We start from the raw sequence: 26,400 nt of genomic DNA, 5'->3' as shown, positions 1-26,400 counted from the left end.
TTTAAAGGTAACGATACTTATTTTTTTCCGGCTCTTCAATAATAAAGATAAATATATTGGATCCTACCATTACAGACAAAACGTTGAGTTATTTCCGACGATGTGGTAAAACAAATTATAATCATTCATACATTAAATAACTCATTTTATTAAGTAGCTGCATGAAGTTTGTTCTTTCCATGTAATTGCACTGCATAAGCAGGAGTAGATGCACACAGGAAACTCTTTAACATAGATTAATGCTTGAAAATTTAAAAGCAACATCCATGGGTTCAAACAATTTTTTAAAAATTATCTCCCATCTTGAAATAATTAAAGGTGGCGCTAGTTTCGTATGTTATTTTTTAGGCCTATATTGAGAAATTAACTCAATGTTTATTTCATAATAATATAAATATCTAGTTCTAGCATTTAAATAGGCCCAATATTTTTATTAAATCTACATGCACACAAGTAGTCACAAGTTTGAATTAAAAAATAAAGTTTAATAGGCCCCCTAAAGTAGCCTAATAGATTAAAATAGATCATGGACATGGGCTCAGAGCTAGATTTCTAGATCTTCTACTCTACTGACTACTGACTGTTTCTCTCTCTAACCTAGTCTAACTGCTATGTCTACACTCTACCTACTCTTCTCACACTACTTAACTGTACTAGATCTAGACTAGACTAAGTAATTTTAGATCTAGATTTCTAGAATCTAGGTTTATCGGGCTTCTAAAAGTTTTAAAAAATCCTTATGCCTCTGTTCATACTCATAGGCTCAAGCTATAACTAAAATTACGGGAGAACGTTTATACCGGTGTTCGATAATCATAATGGAATCTTCTGTAAAAAAGGGATGTTAGGTTACTGGTAGTTAAGTAAATACACACATGGCTGACTAATGTCAATACTTACCCTGTCCCAATACTATTTTTACTAACCATACGCCTAACCCTAATTTCTAACCATAAAATTAGTCGAGATTACAATACTACTAACAACCCAACACCCTTTTTTAAAGAAGATTCTATTATCGGACACCTGTATCTATAATCATCCAAAAGTACGTTTAACAAAAAAGCAAACAATGTCTTGACCTGATGTCTTGTCCTCAAGATTTTATCTCTGTCCGTGCTACCTTTATAAGTTAGTTCATTTGGGTCTATAGTATCGATTTAAAGAAAAAAAATAATAGGTGCTAATCAATACTATTGTCTTCTTATTACGCACTATTCTTTTTAAGGTATAAATTCCAGTTTCTTTGCCTCTGGAGAAGAATTGCATGATCAGTGTAACATTTTACATAAACTTAAGCATTTTTCTTCACAAGAATATTCGCATTCATGTTTTACCAAATGGTTTTAAAAACATAGTATGCATTTTAGCTATGACTAAGGACTATGACCAACCTAAGTCTTAAGGTTTTGTAGCACTCGTGGTGGAATGCTAGCTTTTTTCATGAGTAGCACGGGAAACAAATACTCTTATATCCATTATGTCTCTTTGTCTATCAGATTTGGTTTTTAGAACATGGTTTGCTTTTTAACTATGATCAATTTAAGGTTTTATAGTACTTGTGGTTAAATGCTAGCTTTTTTTTTTCATATGAGTGGCATGGGAATCTCAGTACTCTGCATCTCCATTTTGTCTCTTTGTCTATCATATATGGTTTAGAATTGAATTACCCATATAATAAGAAATTTGGCTATGTGTGATGTAAGAAAATATTTTTTAAATATGGCCCAAGGCTATTTCCTGTTGGTTGGGAATAGCCATATTAGGGCTGTTCACAGTCCAATTTCATTTCACGTAAAAGCTTTCGACAACCGTGGATTTTATTCATGTTTTAATATGTAGGCTATGTAGTCATTTTAGAAGTTTCAGCTTATAACAAACACTTCAAGGCACTTTTTAGAAGAAAAAAAATTCTGGCAAAGGATAATGACTATATTTGCAAAAAATTATTGTTTATAAATTGATTTTTTTTTGTGAGAAACAACTTTTTTTTCCTAATAGAAGAGGTGTAAAAATGAAGTTATTTAAATATTGATTTAACTTAAAGAAACTCTATTTCATACACCCTTTACCATTAAAGTCAGATGTTGTTCAATATTTTTTAATTAGAATAATCCTTATTAAAACATTTATGTGCCAGTACCAAATTTTCAGTTATGATTAAAGCTATTTAAGGTGGCATATTATTTTTTCATCATACTTACTCATAGGCCTAATTAATAGTTAATAGCTTGCTATTGCTAATGAATGTAACAATTTTAAATTTACTTTTTTAAAGTACAGATGCTGACCTGTAAAATCACATCAAGCTAATAATTGATATGGAAAAGACTGGAACAGAAACTCCGTCTAACAAACAAGAAGAAACATGTAAAATTGAAATTACAGATAGTGAAGAAAATAGTAAAGAAAGCTGTAATGATGACAATTCTAATGCTGTCACAGACGCACCAGGTGCTAAGGATGATATTGACATTGCTGATGATGAGAGCATTTTAGTCATAGATGTTGAACAAACAGATCAGCTAGAAACACTGGCTAATGTGTCTTATCAAGCTGATAAGCTAGAAACATTGGCTAGTGTATCAGCTAGTTCAAGTATTTTGAAGACAACTCCAGGCATGAAGAGTAACCAGCCATCAGCAGTGACTAGCAGTTCATCCTCCACATCAGTTAGCCAAGTCTCTTCATCTTCACAATCTTCCCAAACAAGCATTAATGCAAAGGAAAAAACAGTTGATATCCCTTTGGCACCCTCAGGTATCAAACTAATTTAAATTTTTTGGTCGAGGGTGGGGGGTGTACTGTAAGAGGTATTCAAACTTAACAAACAGGCACCTTATAATTTTTTGTTTTTAAAAGTGATGCTTTCTTGGCTCTGAGAAAATAAAACTGAAATGTAACTTTTTATTTTTTTAACTGCACAATAAAAACATTTGTATTGATATCAGCATTACTTTGTCACATTTTAAAAGTAATGGTTTTATAAAAATAAATCTGTTAAAATACAGTTAATTCATTTTATTTAGATGTAGTTCAAGAAAATTCCTTTGTCACCAATGTTCTTTTAAAACTCAGCTTGATATGGGTAGAACTAGAACTTGGCCTTTTTCAATATTTTACTAAAACTTGTGTTTAAATTTATAAATCTAGTGACACTATTTAAAAACCTGAAAGTTTTAATTCTCTAATCTTGTGTAAGGTTAGGGTGAGAAAGGATAACTCAGTTCAAAACCTTGGTAACTAAGGTGTCAGTGTAAACTGAGTTATTTAATAACTAAAAATGTATTTTGAATGTCTCAAATGTCTTTATCTTTCTTATTCAGATAGTTTAGATGCTATAGATGAAGACTGCTCTGAATATTTGAGAGAACCCTTCAAAAAAGGTATAATTCTTTAATAAAATTTGCTGTAATTTTCTAAAAATCATAGATTTCTGTTTTATAAGCACTGTAGGTATTTTACTTCTCTACTATTTAATTTTGATATAAATGATTATCTTATGTTTTGCCTTAATTTTTCTATTATCACTATTGTTTTTCCATCTTATAATAATGATCTTGATAGGGAAATATTTTACCAACCCAATGGCATTTTTCTAGTTCATCACAGTTTTAAAGTTCTACACAAATATTTTTACTATAAAAGTCAAGTTTAAAATAAGTTGCATTTAGAATTATTTTTTTTATATTTGAATTAGTGAAATGTGCAGACGCAGAGAGTTTATAATAAACATCATTCATAATTGGTTATTTTAAGGTTGGAAAAGAGAGATAGTATGGCGTAATACATCTGTAAAAAATAAAACATTTGATGTTTACTACTTTCCTCCACGTGGCAAAAAACTGGTATGTACACTAATGTACAGTGTAAACTGTTGAATATAATAACTTGTAGTATAGTTAAATGTAGCAGAAAATGAGTATTCTATTATTATGTTTTCTCTTAAATTATTCAAATTGATGCATTGATTTGTAAGGGTTGTTTTTTTATTCTAGAGATCTATGGTGGAGGTTGCTGTTTATTGTGAGTATATTTTGAATTTGTAGCATTGACATTTTTAACAAAAGCTTAGATGTTTGTTCTTATTAATTAAAAAAAACCATAAATGTCGACATGAAAACATATTTTGTGGCATAGACAAAAAAATCTACATAGTGATATAAAAATATCATCTGAGCTGTCACCTACACAAACAATTTACTCACCAATCATGATGAAAAAATACTCACCTTTATTTCCATTGTGAGCTCCGTTCAGGTCATAAGAAGATTAATAACTATATTTCTATACAAACCTAATATGAATACATTTTCACTTTGTGTTATATATTTTTTAAAGTGCTCTTGTTCCTCTCATTCTCAGTACATTTCACTTCTAAAAAGAGTTCTTAGACTTTGCTCTTATGATGATTACTGCTGTAGAAATTATCTAAAGCATCTTAAAAATAGTGTACTGATGCTTTCACAGTAAAGCTGTTTTTATTTCCTTGTTCAGTAAAATACTTTGCTTTTTTTTTTCCAGTGCTGGAGCATAAAATTGTTGATCTCACCCTGACACATTTTTCTTTTAAACGCCGAACTCTGTACAAACCACCATTTGAGATTGTACGTACCGCAGGGAAATCGACTAAAAAAGTGGCAGAAAAACAGTTGTTGGAGAATAACCCCGCACCCAAAAAAAGGGGTAGAAAGCCCAAGTCATTGACTTTCAATTCAAGTGCTGACTCATCAATCCCGACAGTACATTCAGAAACAGCTGCTGTTGAAACATCTGAACCTGTGTCTGATGTATCCAATGTTTCTGCCCAGCATTCAGATGCTCAGCTCACAGACAAAGAAACGCCTGCTAAACCGAACACCACACCAAACACTTCCACAATTCAACAAAAGGTTCATCCACTTTACACTCCTGGTAAAAGAGGAAGGCCAAGAAGTGTTTTCAAAATTAAACAACCGACTCATCCACCTCGTAAAAGAGGAAGGCCAAGGTTAGAAGACTCAAGGCCAAAAGTAGTAGAACCAACGCCTGTATTGGCAGAAACAAAACTTAAACTAGCAGCACCAAAGCCTAAACTAACAGACTCAACGCCCGAAGTAACCGATTCAGTGCCAATACAGACAGATTTGACACCTAAGGTCATAGAGTCAACGCCTAAAACTAAAGGTCCTACTTTTAAAAAATCAAACATCAATATAATCAAAGCTGGTGCTGGACAGACACAGCGACAGAAACGCAATGATGATGAGTATTTTCAGAATATTTTGGGGGCTCCATCTCAAGTTATAGCATCTTTTCTTCGACAAGAACCTGTAAAACGACAGATGGAAGGCAGCAATGGCCAACCTGAAGCCAAAAGACAGTGCCTATCACAACCATCACAATCTGCAGATAACTGGTATTGATTTATTTTAAAAAATTAAGTATTGTTATAGTTAATATTAAATATTGTTTATACTTAACAAGAGTGAATAACCTTTTTACACTAATGAGATGTTCTGTTTGTTATTTTAGCATAACCAAAGAAATAGAAACACAGACAGTCATAAAGGAGTGTGCTGAAAAATTGTGTTCCACACGTTGTCCAGGACTAGAAGGCATTATGCCACAAAGGCTATGCAGTGTTTGCAGCTGTTTTTATCATTTAGAATGTGCCAGAAAGAGCAAAAATTTTACCAACTTTATGTGTTTTGTAAGTACATACACAGTAGATCATTGTTGTTTATGAAAAAATCCCATTGGACAAATCTCATTTAAAATGTTAATTAGATTCTTTGATTAGATGTTTTTTCAATAAACTAAACACAAGTTGTTTTTGTATTTTTAAAAAGACCCATACTTTAGTACCCCATATTTGTTAGTTAATTAAAATTGATTGTCCAATCTTTATTTTTTTTGTTTTGAACAGAACTGTGCTAACAGAGCAGTGAAAACATCAGTATCAAAACCTCTTCTACATCAGACAAGTATGCCTCAAACTTCAAACCAGATTCTGCTTCCTGTTTCCATGCAGAATAATCTCCCCATGTTCTCTGTCCCTAACCTCATGACCTCGTTACCTTTCTATGCCACTACAACACGACCTGGGAATATGCCCACCACTCTAATATCAACACCAGGTCCGCATGGGACTACTGTAAGGCCCAGTTTCTTCTACATACCATCCTTACCCCCTCCACCACCATTAGCTCCCAGGCCTAACTATAACCTACCTTCAAATGAACCAGCAAATGAGAGACAGCAAGCACCTATGCTACTTTTTCTACAAAATCCTGATGGGAAAACTTCAAATAGCCTATTTTCCAATACAGCTTTGACAGTGCCAGTGACTTCTCTTCACACTGCTAATCAGGCTTTGGCTGCACGCTCTGAGTCACCTGAAGCCTCTGCTTATAACAACAGACTTGGTTCGCAACACAAAGAGGCACCCCGTCCAGTTTGTAGAACAACATCTCTAGACTCGTCCAATGACTCAGATGACATAGACTTCTGTCCACCAGTTTCCTTTGGTAAAGCAGATACCTCTAATGCAGACGCACCTAGTTTTCCAGCCTGTGACACTATTCGCTTGATTTTAAAAAATTCAATTCTGTCAAAAGGTAATGACCAGGCAAAAAATCAGGGTTTGTTCTCTGGGATGGAACCATTACCTTGCTCTAGCTCTGAATCTTCTGTGGGTTTAAGATCATTCCCCATTAGAAATGCTGTAAATAATGGATCTCCTATGGCCTGCAATGACTCTGTAAGACAGTTGAAAAACTCGGATTGTTCTGTTGATGTTGTGACTCCAGAATCAACGGCTAGCAGCGGGTTGTCCCCCTCAACTTCAATGCCTAATTCTGTTTCATCCTTCAAGATACTGAGGCAGGAGATTCAGGATAAAGAAGACCTGAATAAGATATCAGTTTTTGAGAAAAAGTCCTCCATCGCTCAGATGCTGGAACTGCCTCCCAATGTGGCAGAAACTCTAGATCTGACCAAACCTTTGGCATTAAAGATAAACCAAGTTGAACTTGTTGTGCCCCCAGCTTGGGTGAAAGACTATAAGATCATCCTGCCACCTCGAGCTTGTGAACTCCCAAGAAATCCTTCGTGTGAATTGAATATTTTTGTATCTAATGACTTGAACACACTTTCTTTTTCCAAAAATCTTGAATCCAACAAACAATTTCAAGCAATAGTTCGCAAGAGACAACAGAAATCATTCCTAAGGTCATTTAAAATGCTGCAGTCAAGTTTTACTATCATGATGAGGGTATTTAGATATTTGCCCTTTCAAGATCTTCTCAGGTAATTTTCATTCCTGTTAGTTGTACTTTTTAATTTTATCTTCTCTTAAAAATCATTTGCAAAACAATCTAGTGTTATGTTGGTTCAAGTTTCAACCATTTGAGATTTTTGTGTAAACAATGAACACACTTATAGCTAATTTAAAAATCATACACAAAGCTATATGTGATGATAGTTAGAATACATATGCCATTGAGTGTTAAAACTGAAAATCCATTTTGATAATATCATTGTGTCCCCTTATTTTTCTCAAACCTCAATCACTTTCTATTGGTTCTTACATTGTGCAACAAGTTCATTCCTTTCTTGTCAATTATTTCAGAGCAAGTAGAGTTTGTAAACTTTGGAGAACATTTGCTTTACAACCAGCTTTAGTAAGTACTTCCTTTTGTTAAAGCTTTAGGCCCATTCATTTCAAATTGTCTTGTTTTTAGAATTTGTTTAGTAAATGTAATTGTTGATATGTGCATTAAAATAAATGACAAGGTGGACTTCTCTAATCGACCAAATTTTTCAGTGGAAATTCACCTATTTAAATGAAACCTATGATGCGATTTGTGTGAAGGACTGGAAGGCAGCTTCGGAATTTCTCAACAGGATGGGAGTCAAAAAATTAGTAAGTGTTGAAACCTACAACATTGGTTCTTCATGATTCAGTCAGTAGTCTGTCATTAGCAGCTCTGCCATCCAATTAAAATATTTACAGTTTGAATTTCGGCCTTATAAAGATGTGTTACTCAGCGACTAGTGAAAACACGCTTGTTCCACATCTTAGTATTTATTTGTAATGTTTGTATTTAGGCAGGTCAAATTAGAAAGTTAGACACAGAACTCAATGTTACTGCCAATTATTCTTTGACATACAATACCTGTTATACCTATTCCTTTGAAACCCCTGCTGAACAAAGAGCTACAGTTACACCTCTCCACCACAGCCCATTTTGTTTGAACCCAGCAACCTTTGCTTCTCCACTTCACTGTCCAACATAGCTTTGGTCGTCCCACTTTCTATTCCCCTGGGAGTTCCAGTCCAACACTTGACTTGTGATGTTGCCCATTTCACTGGGGCATGCCTGATTCATCCCCACTTCCTGGCTTTAAAATCCCTGTCAATAGGCTGTTGCTTTGTGGTTTGCCACTTTGGCATTTTGTCTGGCTACCTAATCTTAAGGGTTTATCATAAACATCTGTCTGTGAATGACTGTAGCCTGTCAGTATTTGCGGTAACCTTTCTGGTCTCTGAGCCCTACGGCAACACTGCTTTAGCATTTTTTGTGAAGGTTCCTATCTTGCTCCATATTGAGTGTAGTGAGTTAAAGGCACATCTAGCCTGGTTGATATGGGTTTTGTATGTCCTCGTCCGCTCCCCCAATTATTCTTTACTTACTTACGTATTTGGGGGTAGTCAGCCCTGAGTTTTTAAAAAAACTTGTTCTGTTTTTAATAGAAATAATAGCTTAAAAAACAAGTGATACTTTATTTACAAGCTAAAATATGTTTATGATATGAAATCCATTTTTTAGAGTATCAAAGGATTAGACACAAATGAACTGGATGCTAGTGATGGTTGGACTGTAATACAAGAAGCTCTCCCTATCATCAAAACATTGGATCAGTTGTACTTTGAGCGTGCTCCTGCATCTGTCTTGGACAGGCTTACAGAGAAGATGCCTAACTTGTTCCACCTGACTGCTGGTGTGATCATAAACAGCAGGTAAATACAAAAATTGATTTAAAACTGTTTTTAAGGTATCTGTCTTAGTCCTTTTTTTTCTGAGGCTACAAATGCTTTCAAACAAAGGCTAGGTTGGTGGTTGGTTTGGTTAATATTTGCTATGTTGATATGTCATTGCGGTTTTGTGTATACAATAGTAATAGTTTACTAACAGTACTAAAAAAAAATTATTATATTCCCAGGGATAATGTAACTAAAAAATCAGCTCCTGAGGCGTCAGAGAAATCAATTGAAAACATGACTCTGGCAGTGGATGCTGTGTTAGCTGGTTCTCTGACAACTCAGGTAGCCTCAATGCTTTATAAAGTGTCAGAGCTGGACCTTATCCAATTGACTCGCCAAAAACAAGGGTTTGAACTCACAGAGGAAGAGAAGAGAGCTGTGTGCTTGTGTTGTTTACGTCTGAGCAGCATGGGCTTCAATGTGACCAGCTCCACCTTTATTTCTAAATGCCATGAAATGATAGCCAGGAGGTTCACAGGCAAGAGATCAAACAACTGCCCCATTCTAATCCCTGACAGCTTTGGCAAGGAAATGTACAACCAAAACGCACCTCTGTTGGCCACACATGTTTTGTTCAAGAGCACAGACACTCTGAGGGACAGCCTAGTCAAACATTTCTCATCCCTCCAGAGGCTGTATCAGAGCTTGTGGATTCGCCTCAATCCTTTAGCTGACCAAGTATTGACTTTTGATGTCTCTGTTTTTAAAATAAAAACCGTTGGCCCGATGGTGTCCAAAAAATTGAAAACTGCTGTCAGCACGTTGTCGCTGTTTTCATTTTTTCAACTCTTTCCAGTTCAGGTAGTTTTACCTGCAGGAGAGACACCACAGGTGTTCCATCCTGACCTGATCATGTCACAGACTAAAGACGGCTTTGCTTCAGATCATCTGGTCACCCAGTATTTAAAATGTGCTGTCAAAAAAATTACATACAGACCATTGGTTATTCTATCTAATGGAAGTGATGAGCTTTTCAGTGAAAGTTTCATTAATGATTGTATTGAAAACTCCATTTATTTATTTCATGTGCCCTCAAATGTTGAACAGTATGTTTTTCCTGGTAGTTTTGGGGGTATTCTCAAATTTATAAAGGGTCAATATAAAACTGATTTCTCAGATCCAAAAAGGTTTGTCAACTTAGCTATAAAAGTCTTAACTGCCAACAAAGGCCAGTTTTATGAAAGTTTGAAGCTTGCCATGAAGATCAGTGGCGCATACCCTTTCAACCCACAAGCACCCAGCAAGTTTCAGAAGTTAAATCTGGAAAAGCCTGTGGGTCAGCAGACGGAGGCAGCCATGAGTAGCTGGACTTTTGATGATGTCAGCAGTCAGATGAACAAGATCATCACAGATGACCTGTATGGGCCCAGCAGTGCCAGCACACCCACTGTGGGCGCAACAAATATCAAAGACATATTTCTGGAGATCAGTGAGACTAGTGGTTCAGAGAGTGAGGCTGAGGTTCCAGTTGCCAAGAAAACTCTCAGTTCTCAAGCAAGCAATAATAGTAAGGTAGACAGCTTGAAGACTGTCCAACCTGGCATGGGATCTGTTGGGGTCCAATTAATTGAGGACAGTGACTCAGACACCTCTGAAAGCATCTCACCTGGTCTGACACCTGTTGAGGTTACCCCTCCTAGCCAGACACCTGTTGTTCCTAAACAAATTAACAATGGTAAAATAGAAAACTTGAAGAACACTCTAGCTAGCCAGAAATCTATGGGTACTAAAAATGAGAAGAGTAAACCAGACAATGAGTGTGTACCAGCTGGGAAGAAATCTGTTGGTCAGTCTGATGAGGAAACATTTGAACAAGATGGGGACATGAGAGAAAACAACAATGTCTTGAAACGTTTGGCCAAGCAGAGGGTAGCAGAGAAGCTGGTGCTGCTATCTAAGAAACGACTGTTGAGAAAGGGTATGAAGGTCACCGCGCTAAAACGGCCTGTGAAAAAACAAGCCAATTGCGTTGACACCAAAAGTAAACAAAGTCAACCGGTTAAAGATGAATCCAAGACTGGGGCAACTCTAAATGTTAACAAGAAGAGTAAGAAAAGCACTGAGCAGAAGATGTTTGAGTTGTATCAGTCAGCTAGGAGCCGGCAAACTACAGGCAGCAATGAGGAGACTGCCCAGAGTGTAGACAGTACTGTCATGCAGAATTTGGAGGACACCATCAGTTCTGTCATAGCCCAGAGCAGGGCAGAATTTAATGAGAAGGCCCAGAAGGCGCAAGCTAAGAAAAAACCTGACAAAAGTCAAAAACCTTCAACTGATGGTCATGATCACATTGAGGTCAAGGCCATTAATGATACAAGTATTATACTAAAGGCACGCAAACTGAAAAAACCTGTGGCCAAAGAGGTGGATGAAAGTGAGGAGGAAGAGGCAGTCGAGAGCATGGATGAATCAGAAAGTGAATCCCAGCCACAGAAAAAGAAGAAGAATAAGAAGAAGAAAAGAAAATCAGAGTTGGTTGAGAAACAAAATGGTCATGTGGATTCTGAGAGTGCTGGGGAGGCTGAGAGTCCAGTTAAAAACAAGAAAAAGAAGAAGAAGAAGCACAAGAAAAAGTCAAAAAACAAGGAGTCCGAGTCTGTGGTGGAGCCGGGGAAAGAGAATGTTATCACTGAGTATTTGAACCATGACGTTGAGATCACCATCCCCACCAGCAGTGTTGTTGTCTTAACTGAGGACCAGGAGAGGCAACACTTGTCTTATGTTTCTTTGTTAGATCACGACTACATCAAAAGAAGCGACAGCATCGTTCCCCTAGAGCCACCATCCAAAACACCCAGCCTGACTGACGTTGCGTCCCAAGAGAAGGCCAGTACTGAGAATGAGAAAAGTAAAGAGAAGGGTGAGGACCAGAGCTCAGACAGCAGCAGTGAGGAGAAAAGTTCCAGTGACTCTGACAGTGACAGCAGTGAGAGTGACAGCAGCGACTCTAGTGACAGCAGTGAGAGCGCATCCTCCAGCGCCAAAAGCAGCGACAGTGACAGCAACTCGGAGGCCAGTGAGAGTGAGGCTAGCAGCAAAGACGGCAGCGATGAAGAAACTAGTCCTGCCAGCAGCCCGGCCAAACCCTCCAGGTCTGGAAAAAGGAAACGGTCCAGCAGTTCGGAGAGTTCCAGCTCAGAGGAGCCTGCCTCGGGAGACAGTGAGAAGGAATCTGAACTGGAAGAAGATGACGATTCAAAATGTCAAATGTGCATGCGGGCTGCCCCGCCGCACTTTAAAGATAAGACCATTGATTGGGTGGACTGTGATGGCAACTGTGGTCGCTGGTTTCATGTCATATGTATCATCAGGTCTCAGTCCAAAGCTGACCCTAAGCATTATGTTTGTCCGTCATGTAAATATGACCACTGATTGGGGTCTAAAATGGGCGGGTTGATATAGGACAGGTCCTTGTGTGGACCTCACAGCTGCTGCTGTTTACAATACTCACATTGTGGCTCCTATGGTGGCCTATAGATGGGCTGCTGACTGCTGGACAAGACTGTCTTCAGACTACCACTACTGGTATGATCAAGATATAGACAGAACTCATCAAAACAGCAGCTAAATAATCAAGAAACAAACACTTTGTAAAGTGTGTCTAAGCTTGCTGACTAGACTTTGCATCTGAGAATAATGGATGTATTTGTAGAATACATAGGATTACAAATGTAAAGTTGGATCTGAATTTTTTTTTAAACCTTGTGTTTTACTGTCTCTATAAGTCAAACAACCTATAGACAAGTCTTCAAAGCTCCAGCTTATTTCACCTTTGGTGCCAATCTGGAAATTACATGAACATATGTAAATTTTATGAAAATAGGATTGGAAATTTTGTATCTTCTTTTGTATTTGTTAATGTCAGCAAGTTTTCAAAGTGTAATGAATATGTCTGAAGGATAATGTTTTTAATGCTATCATTAACTAGATCTTAAGTGTGCTACTTATCTGGACAAAAGCTTTTGTTTCAATTGTAAAAATGGTGATTCTTTTTCTTAATTATTGACATTTTAAATCTAGTAATCTGACCTGTTATTTTTATCTTAAAATATCCATAAATATAATTAGTTACATCTTGATAATTAGATGCTTTGTTTTCCAAGGATTGTATGAGAAAGCTATTTGACTACTGCAAAAAAATGGTGGTTTTTTTCTGTCAGCTTTTGTTAAGAGGTAATTTTTATTTGTGAGAAACTGAGCAACTTTTGTACATTTCTGTATATAATTTACAAAGACATTTTTAATTAGAAAGATTTGAAGATTCTTAATCCCTTGTAAATTACCCAGTGTCAAAAATAGATCATGTCTAAAGAGGGGAATTTTTTTAAACAGAAGAAATGCTACATTTATGGAACAAATGTATTGTGAAAAAAATTAAAACATTTTTTTTTTATCATCCTGTATTTAAACTCAAGTACACTAATAATAAGAAAATGCTGAAATTTTCAAACTTTTTTTTTTATTGATTTTTATAGATCAAATGAAAAATGTGTTTATTAAAATCACCAAAATGTATGAATCATTTTTTGTAAATTACAATCATTACTGTGTTTTCATTTGAAAGAATTTTGTCATTATATCTTCAGTTGTTGGAAATATTTTCAGTCACATCTACAAATTAGCAGCTTTTCCCACTTCTAGTATGAGTGCATGCAAGGACTTTATATGTGAACACTTTTCTATTGAGTAAAAAATTAACTTATTGTGATAAAATTTAGCATTTTTAAACCATTTCATACATAAATGTATCCACTTTGTTGACCTTTTTCTGTTGAAAAAATACTGAGCCTGTACATAGATGAAATGAGTTTTTCAACCTTGTTGACATGAGACATTGCCATAATAAAACATGTTTGACACACACTGAACTTTGTTGTGTTCGTGGTCTTGTTAGTTAGCTACATCTGCTCAGGTTTATTTTAAATTTCTTTTCCTTGGGAATATCAAAGTAAACGTGCTACTTTCATTGATTTTATGAGGTCCTGTATCTAATAATAGTATCAGCTCCCTAGTATAGCTGTGAGGTAGGTTTTACTACAACACAGCTGTTTCTCGTTACAAGGTGGGGGGGGGGGGGCGAACACAGCTCTGGTTTATAGAGGTCACTTGACTGACGTTGTGTTATCCATAAAGATGTACTGCGGCACAGCTGTTCTACTTCTCGTGTGAAAATATTTTCTTTAAGCAGACATACAAAGAGCAACAATCGGTCTGTGTTCCTTCATTATAAGCCTGCATTACATTTGGTTATACGGCAGGCATGAGATAGGTTGTCATTAAACGGTTCCGCTTCAGGACTATAGCACGATAACAAAGTTCTACTTTCCCTTTTTTTTCTTTAAAACTTACACAAGAAAGTTTAATTTTGACCGTACCGGCACTGTGTGTGCTGTGCTGGTCTTGACTCTAATCTAGGTTAGAAAAAGAATACAAGTTACTACTTGAAGTTAACCAACAGCTTTGTTGTCAGCTGTCTGAGCTAAGATGGAACCAGCTATCATAGTACACGGCGGAGCTTGGGCGATACCCCCGGAGTTCACGGAGAGGAGCTTGGCGGGGGTGAGGGCGGCCTCGCTCAAGGGCTACAGCGTGCTGAAGGCTGGGGGCAGCGCGGTGGATGCCGTCGTTGCCGCCGTCACCGTCATGGAAGACGACACCGTGTTCGATGCTGGTAGGTTATTTATAGTACAGCTCTGTTTCACGCCGGCCATTTAACACGCCATGCTTTTCCGGTGAGGGGGGCGCACTGCCCAAAGCACGTCTACCCCCCCCCCCCCCCCCGACGATGTAGAATTTATTTGTAAATATATACTTTAACCAATTCCGTCCCGAAAAAACTTAGCCCCTCCCCCCAGTGTTTCTTCCATACTTTTTTCTCCGGGGGGGGGGGGGGGGGGCACTTGAAATTTTCGGGGGGGGGGGGGGGGGCTGTAGACTTTCTTCGGGGGGGGGGGGAGGGGCGGACACTGTTAAAAGTATATATTTTCTATATAAATTATATAAATTTCATTTCGTTCGGGGGGGCGGTATAAAATTTCGGGGGGGGGGGGCTTGGCCCCTCCGAAGAGATGCCTGAAAGAAACTCTGCCTCCCCCCTCCCCGGGGGGGCACTTGATATTTTCGGGGGGGGGGGTGGACATTAGTAAAAGTGTATGTTTACTATAAAAATTCCATCTCGTTCGGGGGGGGGGGGGGGGGGGCGGGTAGACTTTCTTTGGGGGGGCTCCAAAGAGATGCCTGGAAGAAACTTCCCCCCCCCCCCCCCCCCAACCATATTGAAAAAAAAATTTATTAACAAAATGCCAATAATCAAATGATGAAAATACACAAAATAATCCTATCTTGTAGGCCATGGAGCTGTCCTCAACTTGAAGGGTGATGTGGAGTTGGATGCCATTGTGATAGATGGCAGCACACTCAGCTCTGGTGCAGTGGCGGGTGTACAGGACATGGCAAATCCCGTGCAGTTAGCTCATCTGGTTATGGAGAAGGTATGCCTATCACTGGGTCACGCTCATGTAGTAGGTTATATACTATGGCCGTTTGGGTAGGGTTACAAGTTACAGCCTGTTATGTTGGAGCGACAGTAGCCAGTGTTTCTTTAAGACATTTTTTATCCAGGGGAAGGGGTGTGTATACTGGCTTATGTATTTAAATTGTATTTTTTTTATTAAGTTCGGAGGGGGGGGGGGGGGGGTTGGACGTACTTCGGAAGAAATGTCTGAAACAGTGGCCCTCCAGAAATTAAAGGTCATCCATAAACATCGGGCTATATTTAGCCAAATCTATTAAAATGTTCCTCAACTTTTCTAACCCTCAGAGGCTTAGCGACCCTTACCGGCGCCCGGGGACAAACTTTCAATTTGCCCCCCCCCCCCCCCCATATATTTTTTATATTTATAATGCACCCCAGGACATATGTACCCCCCCCCCCCCCCCCCCCCCCCTCGCTACATCTCTGCTAACCCTAATTAGTTTTCTCAAACATTTTCATTTTTAAGAAATTGGGAATGTTCATCATCACATAACCACCACTACCACCTCCCAACACTTTCAAGTAGGCCTTCCTGATATGGAATGTCCCTCCCCTTACTTAAGCTTAAATAGTTAAAGTATTGAAATCACTCAGTGCCCTAGCAATTGGTCAATAGGTTCAGACTGAGTCAAACTATTTTCATCATAATTTGTGTTCAATGTGCATGAAGAGCAGGTAACAAACTAACTTATGAAAGTTTCCTTGTGAGTCTGCCAGAAAAATTAATTTATATACTGATTGAAACACGTCTCCACAAATACAGACAGACCATTGCCTTCTGGTAGGACTAGGAGCCAATGCATTTGCCGAGGAACAAAACATTCCCAGACTCAACAAGTATGAGCTCGTAACAGATGAAGCAAGGGCTGAATGGGAGAAATACGTCAAGTTCTCTACAACAGTCAATGCTTTGTTCTCAGCTAGGTAGGCCTGTAGATTGAGTTGTATTTTCTTGAAATACCTCTAACACATTAGTGTCTTATGGGTTGTTTTAAACAACACTGTGCTTTTTAAACCATTAACTCCTTCATCCCCATGATATAGAAAGCCAGACTCTTCCCCTAAAACAAAGTTACACCTCAGCCTACTAACCCCTCAGAGGTGTAGCTAGGGGAGGCCACCGACCTTAGAGGTGCGCTGAAACAAAACCTGTTAAAGTGATAGGGATTTGGTGAAAAAAAAGTACCCCCCCCCCCCCAATAGAAAAGTCAGGGCGATTTTTTGACAATGTTAACAACTGTACTATACAAATGAGGGGGGGGGGGGCAGAAAGTTGAAAGTTCGCACCGGGCGCCAGAATGGGGGTGCTACACCTCCCCCCCCCCCCCTTCTCAGAATAGCAAGTTTTTTTTCTTTAAAACGAGTTCTTCCACACAAAACACAACTTTTTAAAATGCAAAAGTTTTTCATCACACTTTCTGAACATGCAAGGCCAGACGCATCACCTGCTAAGAGTGTGAAGTCTTTTATGGTCAACCAGTTCATCCCTGCTTAACACTAATTTAACTATAATTATTGTTTGTTTTATAAAGACAAGAGACGATGAAATACCCTGGCTGTGATACAGTTGGAGCAGTTGCAATAGACAGTAAAGGAAACCTAGCTAGTGCCACCTCCACAGGGGGAATAACTGCCAAACGTCCAGGGCGTGTGGGAGACACACCTATTATAGGTAGACAACTATTGCTAGCTGTAGTAATGACAGAGGGAGGCGTGATCAAGCACATGATTACTAACATTGATTAGATGAAGTCGAGTTCAATCCACAGGCTTGTATAGTATATCACTGAGTTCACTCAGCCATGGCAAGTACCTGACATAGGTCAGGAAAGTAAAGGGGGCTGGGCATAGTGCTGACCACACCATCCTTTCATAGGTATAACTTAGCATAGATATAAATCATAGTAACTTGAGTAACATATTAAAATTTAAATCCTCTCCCCCAAATACCATCATACATTATTATAACAAGAGCTTGACATTTTTTGATACTTAACAAGTTGATACAATCTGTTGCCTACAGGAGCTGGTGCTTATGCTGACAATGAGATAGGAGCATCTTCATCTACTGGGCACGGGGAATCCATCATGAAAGTGAGTCTCACACGCAGAGTTGGAGAACTCATAGAAAAAGGTATTTTTCAATTTCCATATAACTATTACTCATTTTACTATGACTGATAGCAAATGAAGATATTTTAAGTGTAATGCTTTAACTTCTTTCAAAAAGGTTTTGACCAGTTATAAGAAGAATAATAGAGTACACTTTGTAAAATGGTTGTTCAAAATATTTAATTTACACTTTCAAGTGTGATACCTAATCCCAACATTGTTTAGCAAGATTGTAAATTTACTCTATTAACACAATTATGCTTAGGTTAATGCTTAATATTTTCCTATTTCATTAGTAACATTTATTACATCACTGTAATAGGTTTGACAGCTGAGCAGGCATCCCAGGCAGCATTAGACTACATGAAAACAAGAGTAGGGGGTGCTGGGGGTGTAGTCACCATAGACAAGGCAGGCAGTGTAGCCCATGCTTTCACCACCAGCAGAATGGCCTGGTCTCAGGTCACTCAAGAAAAACTCTCCTATGGAATAGATCCAGGAGTTGTGTTTAGTGACAGTCTGTGAGTGTGAAAGCACTGGATTCATTTATTAAACAAGCCAAGAATGTTTTGTATTGTTCAATTATGCACTTACACAAAAGAAACGTCAAAATCGTAACCACCAGTATTAAAGTGCCTACACTTAGGGATCACCCTTTTGAGTCTTCCTCAAAAATTCTGAAATTCAGACCTCCCCCCATCCCCCATATGATGTGGACGTCTGCAAAAATGTATTCCTTCTGAAAGCTGTCTTTCAATATATTATTTGAAAACAATGTATTGTTCATGAATACTCTGCAATACTAATAACTTATACAGTGATTTATTCTTTTTGATAAAGTGTTATCAAATAATATTAAATGTAGAATATGGAGGAATGTGTTTAGAAAAATATTTTGTTTAAAAAGTATAAAATTAAATGGAATAAAGATCTAACTCTATGAAAAGCATTATATTTATATTGAGTTTTTTCATGTCCATCAAAAACTTAAGCTCAATATAAAATATTTGTATGTTCACTATTGCATCTAAGGGCATAAATTATGTAACACCCGGAGGGGGTTGGACTTAAGTGTCTGTGATGGTAACAATCATATGTTTGCATTTCTTAAAAATAATTATTTAAACTGAATTGATCAATATCCAACATGGATCAAGCTTAATATATATTTAAGTTTTTAGAAAGAAAATGCCATTTCAAGTAAACAAATTTGTAAGGTTGAACTGTGGCATTGTAAGGGGGAAAAGGGGTGTTCTGAAATTTAGTGATGATGGGGTAGGTAACCCCTCTGTAGAGGCGTCATACATGGATGACTCACCACCTTACTTAAGTAGCGATCAAGACACTGTGTTTGAAATGTTGATAAACATTCATGAATAGACAAAAATTGAATTTGATGTAACTTGTAAAGTTATAAGTTATGATTTAGTATGAGTAAAAGAAAATCAGTTGGGTAAAATTGTGGGATGACATTTTCTGGCAGTCCAGATCACCAATTGCTAACCAAAAATCTGCCCAAAGATGACAGGTACCTGACCCACATTAAGGAAAGTAAAAGCAACTGGGCATACAATTGATAAACAGATGAACTCTACTTCATAGGCTGCATTGACTGCGCTGAAACTACTCAGATTTCCAACATGAAAGTTAAAACCCAATAGCAATTAATAAAACTGCTCACATACAAAACAATTTTTTCATGCAATTTGAATCTTCAATGACATAAGTAACAGGACAAATAAGCCCACTCTTTCCAATTTATAAGTATTTATAAAAACGCAAGAAGTAAGCAATTATCTCATGTAAATTTATTAATAAAATGTATTTTATTTAACATACACAAGTTGTTGAATAAAACGATGTTTTTGTCCAATTCAAGTTTGTTTAATTAAATTTTAATAATGTTTTGATGATCTAAGAAAATTAACAGAAAAAAATAATCAACAGTGGATAAAGCAAATCTTGTGATGAAAATAACACTTATTTACTTGTACTACATTTATACCCTTTTTAATTATACCTAATAGTAGTGCCCGTTCAGTCACAATAATTAAAATATTTATTGTACACACTCTTGATAACCTAGCTTAAGCTGCAATTGGGTAACTTCTTCAGATTAAATAGCCAACAAACATACAAATTATAACTGTTTTCAAAAACTATTTATCAGTAACAGCACAAGCAATATTTTTCTTTTTAGAAAATCTGTTTTTGAATTTTTCTTTTCTTTGTTGTTTCTCTGCATCTTTCTGTTCTTTTGTTTTTCCATCCTTACGTTTGAGAATCTTTGCTAACCTTTCCTCTTCTTCTTTTTCAGGATCCCTTCCCTCTAAAATAAGCTTTTTTCTTTTATTAATCTGTCTTTTCTCACCAAAGTCTCTTTCATCCAAACGTATTTCTGCTTCTCTTCGAGATACAGCAACTTCAGTAAGAAGCTTCATTACTTCTTTCTCATCAGTTGTATGTTCTGTCAACTTTGTGTTTATGTAGGATTCAATAGATTTCGTGAGATGGACATCAAACTGGGTGACGAGAGTGACAGCCATGCCACCACGACCTGCTCGAGCTGTACGACCCACACGATGAACGTAATCTCTTGGACGATTAGGTACGTTGTGATTAATGATCAGGTCAACAGTTGGAATATCCAAACCTCGACTGGCAACATCAGTTGCAATCAAGATTTTGACTTGATCGGATTTAAATTTTGTCAGACCAGATAGACGAAATTTCTGTGGTAACATTGAGTGTAAAGAAACACAAGGAAATCCTAGATCCTCACACATCATTGCAAGAATCTGTGCATATTTACAAGTGCTTGTAAAAATGATAACTGAACTTTTTGGATGTTCTGTTGTGTAAGTATCTAGGATATGCATGAGATAAGCATCCTTAACATCTGCATTCATTAGCACATAGCGTTGATCAAGTTCATCAACAGTCATTACATCAGCAGACTGAGACCAAGAAAACACTTTCTCTTTAGAAGATTCTTGAAGTTGCCTAATGGCTGGGGTCATAGTTGCACTAAAAAGAAGTGTTTGTCTTTTTTCTGGCAACTTCTTAAAAATGATCTCCAGCTGTTCTGCAAACCCAGTATCTTCAAGTAACCTATCTGCTTCATCCAGGACTAAAAATTTGATTTTCTTCAAACTAAATGTATCACAACTTTCATAATGATCAGCCAAGCGACCAGGGGTTGAAACAACTATGTGAGGTTTAACAGTTAAATCCTGACCTTGTCGAACCATGTCCATACCACCAGTAATGACAGTTACATTAATGTTTATTTCTTTACCCAACACTTTAAATTGATCAGCTATCTGAAAGGCAAGTTCACGAGTAGGTGTAAGAACAAGTGCGTATGGACCATACCGATCTTCTGAGAGTTTTTGTAAAATTGGCAAAGCAAAAGCAGCTGTTTTGCCACTGCCAGTTTTGGCACACCCCACACAATTTTGTCCCTCCAGGATAGGTGGTATGCAATTCTTTTGAATTGGTGAAGGTTTACTAATCCCCATCGCCTCGCATTGTTTCCCAAGCCACTCATCCAGACCTAAATCGTCAAATCCTGCCATTGTTAGATCTAGAAATTAAATAACTTCACAATATAAACAGTTCCACAACTAAGACAGTACAACAGTAGTTTTGTTTTCGCAAGCAGCCATGTGTATTGCCGAAGTGGTTTATGGGATAGGTAAACAGGAAGTCAGCTGTGACATATCGAAAACAGATTATTCTTTACTTGTAGATGTATTGTAAACTATACACTCCCTGTTTCAACTTTGATTTTGTTCGTGGTCTCGTTAAGCTTGGATCTTAAAATGTCTCTTTTCCACTGTAGATATCTAATTTTAGCAGACTTCCATTTGTAACCAATAAATACGCCAAAGCCAAACGATAATAAACACAAAAATATAGTGTCCTTTCCTTCTAACGCCGCGGCACCCATGGTGATGTTGAATACTAGATTCTACTTCGATAACCTTGATAATCGAATATTCCTTACAAAGGGAAGTAAACACAAAATAATTTTCGCACCAGTTTCGCACCGAATTAGGTTTGCCTAACTAACTTTGTTACTCAAAATACATTTTATTTAATTAAAGATAACTAATGTTTTTAAAATTGAGTTAAAAACCGTTTATAATAAACCTTTTTTTTCTATAAAATAACTAGCCTTTTTGGCTAGGCTTTGAGCAATTTAAAGCGATGTCCAAATTTAAATGTTAATGCACGTGTCGTATGTAGAGTATGTGTTTTAAGAAAAATTAAAGAGCATTAGGCTACATATTACATATTATTGATACGCTCAAAACAATAACAGCACGTGTTTTTGAAAATTAACCCACACATTAAATACCATTCCTTGTTATCACGGCAAAACACCATAACAATAAACATCAGTCAAACCATTAAACAGAATACCGCTTGTTACGTAGTTTCACTCTCTCGGTGAGCAACATAAATTAATATACAAACATAAAATATTGGAATAGTAAAATCAGTACAGTAGCGTAGCTAGGGGGGGGGCGGGAGGGGGGACATATGTCCCCGGGCGCCGACCTTAGGGGGTGCCAAAATGGATTGGAGAATAAATTGAAATGTTGAGGGAGGTGCACATTGAAAGTTTGAGGGGGGGGGGGGGGGTGCAAATCGAAAAGTTTGTCCCCGGGCGGCGGGAGGGGTCGCTACGCCTCTGAATCAGTATCATGTAAGAGTAGGCCTATATAGATTTTTACATCGTAATAGCAAACATTTGCAAAGCGTAACATTAAACGTAAACTATTTTTTAATATAAGAAATTGTAACAGACCATGTATACATACATCACGTGTATACTACAAAAATAAAAGCGACCAGAACGTATTACATGTTAAATAATATGCACAGAATTATCACTAATATTAATATTTATAATACCCAACTTAAAATAAGCTGATAACTAAAATCCAAAGTTAATTTTATCCAAAAAGTGACAGGTTTTACCTGGATGTTACCCAACACTGAACCCACCCGGTCATTAGACCCCAGATCAATTAGCTCCTCTCAATTACCACCCTGTGTAAATACCCCACTAAAGAATACATATTATAACAATAACCATCTCCAGTTCCCTAACCCTATTTTGTAATTGAAAAACAAATGCTTATCCTTAATCTTCACGTTATCTATATTCTTTATAATATCGTTATTGTTACCGTTACCCTAACCGGTGAGTTACCGTTACCCTAACCAATGGTAACTGTCAGGGGGGGGTGACAGGACAAATGATCTCAGGACAAATGATCTCAGACAAAATATCTCACGGACAAATGATCTCAGGACAAATGATCTCAGGACAAATGATCTCAAGGACAAATGATCTCACGGACAAAGGATACCAGGACAAAATATATCAGGACAAATGATACCATGGACTATTGATCTCAGACAAAATATCTCAGACAAAATATCTCACAGCAAAATTTTAATAGTGTATTTAATAGTTGATCTGAAATGTTTTTTTATACACTGTCATACGATTTTGTTTACTATGTTTATATTGTTTATAGGCCTATATACTAATTGTGAGAAATGTTAGCCGTATACATTTGTCATATTGCACTAAAGATTTTAAAATTGAGATTACTAATATAGTATGCGAAGATTAAAGACATTTTTCAATAGACAGCGTAGGTGGGCTTGCCAAAAATGAGACAATCCTATTATGTCAGGTGGACGAAACTACATCAAAAGGGAATGAAATAACAATAAAGACACACCTTCGTATCAAGGTGGCCGCCCGCTTTGATGGCAGAGACATGCCTTAAGGGAAAGACATCCGCCCTCCATGGACAATACAACTAGCATCTAAAGTCAATAGTTATGCGTCGGTCACACCTTAGTGATCAGGTGACCAATACTTATTTAAACGACAGCAGTAATCGCGGAGCTAAGTATGTGTAGTGTGCATGCAAACAAAGCAGCAGTAGTGGTGATTACTCAGCTATGGCCTCTTTTGTTAACTGGTGAATTTATAAAAGCCATAAGTGGAGCAGCAGACAAAGAGATTTGGAAATGTGCAGTTAGAAAATGTCGCGCAAGAGTTCACGTAATATTGGAGAGGTGTGATCATAACGGTGTACCAGCAAAGAAACGTAAACGTTATGTTTGTGTTTGTGATCCAATAAAAACAATAGTTTTACGTTATGAAAATGAAGACATATTCACACTTTTAAAAAAAATATTTCGCGTGTTTTTGAACATTAATGTTGTATAACTACCGTTACTTTATTTGTTTTATACATTATAGTTTATTATACCTTTCAGGCTAAAGGAGTAATATTGTTTTAATTTTTACTTTTTCACACAAATGCTATTACAAAGGTTAAGTTTAATAAATCTTTTGATGCTTTGTTAAGCTTAACAAATTCACTGTATTCACAATTTTTCTTCGTAAAAAAGTAAACAAAACCATATTGACAGTAAATTTTAAAAAGTTCAACTAAAATCATCGAACATACTATTAAAATTTTGCTGTGAGATATTTTGTCTGAGATATTTTGTCTGAGATCATTTGTCCTGAGATCATTTGTCCGTGAGATATTTTGTCTGAGATATTTTGTCTGAGATCATTTGTCCTGAGATCATTTGTCATGGAACCTATATGGGGGTAATTAATTTCCTGCACTTTTTGGGTTGGTGTAGTGTTCTGTGAGGTGGGGTAATTGGACTGGTGGTAATGACGTTGTTTAAATTGACACGGGGGGGGGGGGGTAATTGATGGGAGGGGGGTAATATCAAGATTTTTTTTAAGCACCTCCTACCAAATTGTGTAACGTTAAGTAACCTCTCATTAGGCCACAACACCTCTGTATTTTTTTTGGGCTTTGCACCCCACCCCACACAAACCACGACCAAATTTTAATTTAATACAACAAAGTAGGGCCTATGGATTTTTAAAACAAAATCGCATCGTTTTAAAGACTGATGTTTACAATAAATCCTCAAGATAAGATGGCCAGACAAATGTCAATGGAAAACCAGTGGCAAACCACAAAGCAACAGCCTATTTAGAGAGGGATATTAATATATACGAGCCGCCCGCGGTGTATCATACGCCGCTATTAAGTTGTTTTATTTTCTACTTGTCAGTAATTCATAATTTGTGAATTCGACAGTACCAATGCTGCCACTGAAAATATTTGCTTTAAATACTATCAGTTGGTCGTTAAGGACGACCCCCCCCCACCCTCATTTCCCCCCAACCCCTACCCTACACCCCCCCCCCCCACCCGTGAAAGCAGCCTCCTCTTAATTACCTCCCCTAAGTTTAAAATAGTTTCAAACTAAATTATCTGCCCCTAATAGGAGTCACTAAACCCGGCTCTATGATTGTAAACATTTAGCGTGAACCACAGCTCACCAGACCATGTGGGGGTGGGGGGGGGGGGTTGATTTATGCCTAGTGAAGAAGAGAGGGGACTGCAAGGCGCGCTTACAGCTTGTTTTCTAGCGTCTCCGAGAAGAGAATTATATAAATAGATAGATAGATACACGAATACACACACATAATTTATCATCAGCTGTTCATGTGATAAGGACACTGTTAATAATTACAATGTTGGAAGTGGAAACTCTGATGTCTCAAGTATTTTGTGAAGATTTTAGGACAAAATTATTCCAAAGATATTTTATTGACGCATCAATCTTGCCAGCATAGCTCGTCGAACAAATAACAAAATTCACCCAACAATCAACAAAATTCATCACGCAATAACCAACAAGATTCATTCCACAACCAACAAAATCCGTCAAACATCTAATATTCCTTTCACTCAACTAGTAGTCTTGATTTACGTGTCAAGTTTGAAACTAATAGGTTCGGTAGAAGTGTTTGAGAATTCGCTCGTATGTTCCGAACAGTCAAAAAAAAAACAGCAGACAGAGGAATCCAGTTAAATAAAAGCTTTTAAAAAGTACAATTCTAACTATATTTAAATACGAAGATAAATTCTCTGTTTTTAATGCACTTTTCATTCATTCCCCCCTTCTCCGGGTTCTCCATAAATCAAAACATTTGTCAGGATGAAGATGCACATGAACCTGATAATAAAGATTCATGTTGACTGTGTTCAACTTTACTTGTTTTCACAGAATAAGTAGAAATTATGTAATTATAGATGTTATAATTAATATATTGCATTTATATAATTTAGAATATGCATTTAGCAATATAAGAGTGTATCTACATAAAGACACTCAAAAGTAAGTTAGTTACACGCAAGACTGTAATTGACTACATTACAACACATGCGTTTCTTATCACATTTGAGTTACATCATTTTTTTATTGCATCCCACTTCACAAACTAGGCTTGACTTTAGTTCAAGGTTATCTTCTGCGCCTCTCGTGGTGTTACCTGCACGCGTACACTACTTGCTACTAGATTCTAGTGTTTGTAGTAAACTGTACTGTAAACATTTTTTAAAAATCACCTCATTGATCTGATATCGATTGCTTAACCTTTATAATTTTTTTGCTTTAGAACGTTTAATTGTAGGCCTACGTTTTCCGGGTTAAATATTAAATTGATGAAAAATAACGTTTCTAAATGTGTTGTTACATTATATTTAAATTTGCAAACCCAAAATGTGAATGCTTACAGTAAATTCCCATATCCCTCTATCGCTTACATTTTGACACGCAGCTAAGGACACCTAAAGGTTACAACTAAAACCTA

The 26,400-nt window shown here is 37.1% G+C and overlaps 3 protein-coding genes across 5 annotated transcripts; 2 read left to right on the top strand and 1 right to left on the bottom strand.

Annotated features, from left to right (window-relative positions):
• Positions 1–53: 53 nt before the first annotated feature.
• On the top strand, positions 54–13,892 carry LOC131936596 (uncharacterized). 3 transcript variants are annotated; one of them, XM_059293671.1, is made up of 12 exons: positions 54–105; positions 2,279–2,760; positions 3,327–3,386; positions 3,760–3,848; positions 3,999–4,026; positions 4,525–5,398; positions 5,515–5,692; positions 5,909–7,290; positions 7,613–7,664; positions 7,808–7,906; positions 8,814–9,004; positions 9,208–13,892. In XM_059293671.1, exons 2-12 carry the CDS (start codon positions 2,322–2,324, stop codon positions 12,398–12,400), a joined length of 6,585 nt encoding a protein of 2,194 aa, XP_059149654.1. In that variant the 5' UTR covers positions 54–105; positions 2,279–2,321; the 3' UTR covers positions 12,401–13,892. The 3 variants fall into 3 exon arrangements, with proteins under 3 accessions (XP_059149654.1, XP_059149646.1, XP_059149639.1); XM_059293663.1 differs by having other exon boundaries at positions 64–105; positions 2,284–2,760; XM_059293656.1 differs by lacking the exon at positions 54–105 and adding an exon at positions 1,892–1,973.
• A 355-nt stretch (positions 13,893–14,247) lies between these two features.
• LOC131936674 (isoaspartyl peptidase/L-asparaginase) lies at positions 14,248–18,623 on the top strand. Its single transcript, XM_059293719.1, has 6 exons — positions 14,248–14,699; positions 15,377–15,519; positions 16,327–16,487; positions 17,096–17,235; positions 17,587–17,697; positions 17,998–18,623. The coding sequence occupies exons 1-6, from the start codon at positions 14,513–14,515 to the stop codon at positions 18,198–18,200; spliced, it is 945 nt and encodes a 314-aa protein (XP_059149702.1). The 5' UTR covers positions 14,248–14,512; the 3' UTR covers positions 18,201–18,623.
• Positions 18,624–19,466: 843 nt separating this feature from the next.
• On the bottom strand, positions 19,467–21,638 carry LOC131936635 (putative ATP-dependent RNA helicase DDX49). Its single transcript, XM_059293696.1, has one exon. It carries the CDS (start codon positions 21,251–21,253, stop codon positions 19,835–19,837), a length of 1,419 nt encoding a protein of 472 aa, XP_059149679.1. The 5' UTR covers positions 21,254–21,638; the 3' UTR covers positions 19,467–19,834.
• Between the last annotated feature and the right edge of the window lie 4,762 nt (positions 21,639–26,400).

This window comes from Physella acuta, unplaced genomic scaffold (assembly GCF_028476545.2).
Source record: "Physella acuta isolate Inbredline_101_S28 unplaced genomic scaffold, ASM2847654v3 ptg000015l, whole genome shotgun sequence".
NCBI lineage: Eukaryota > Metazoa > Mollusca > Gastropoda > Physidae > Physella > Physella acuta.
This window is presented reverse-complemented; position numbering and strand designations above follow the sequence as displayed.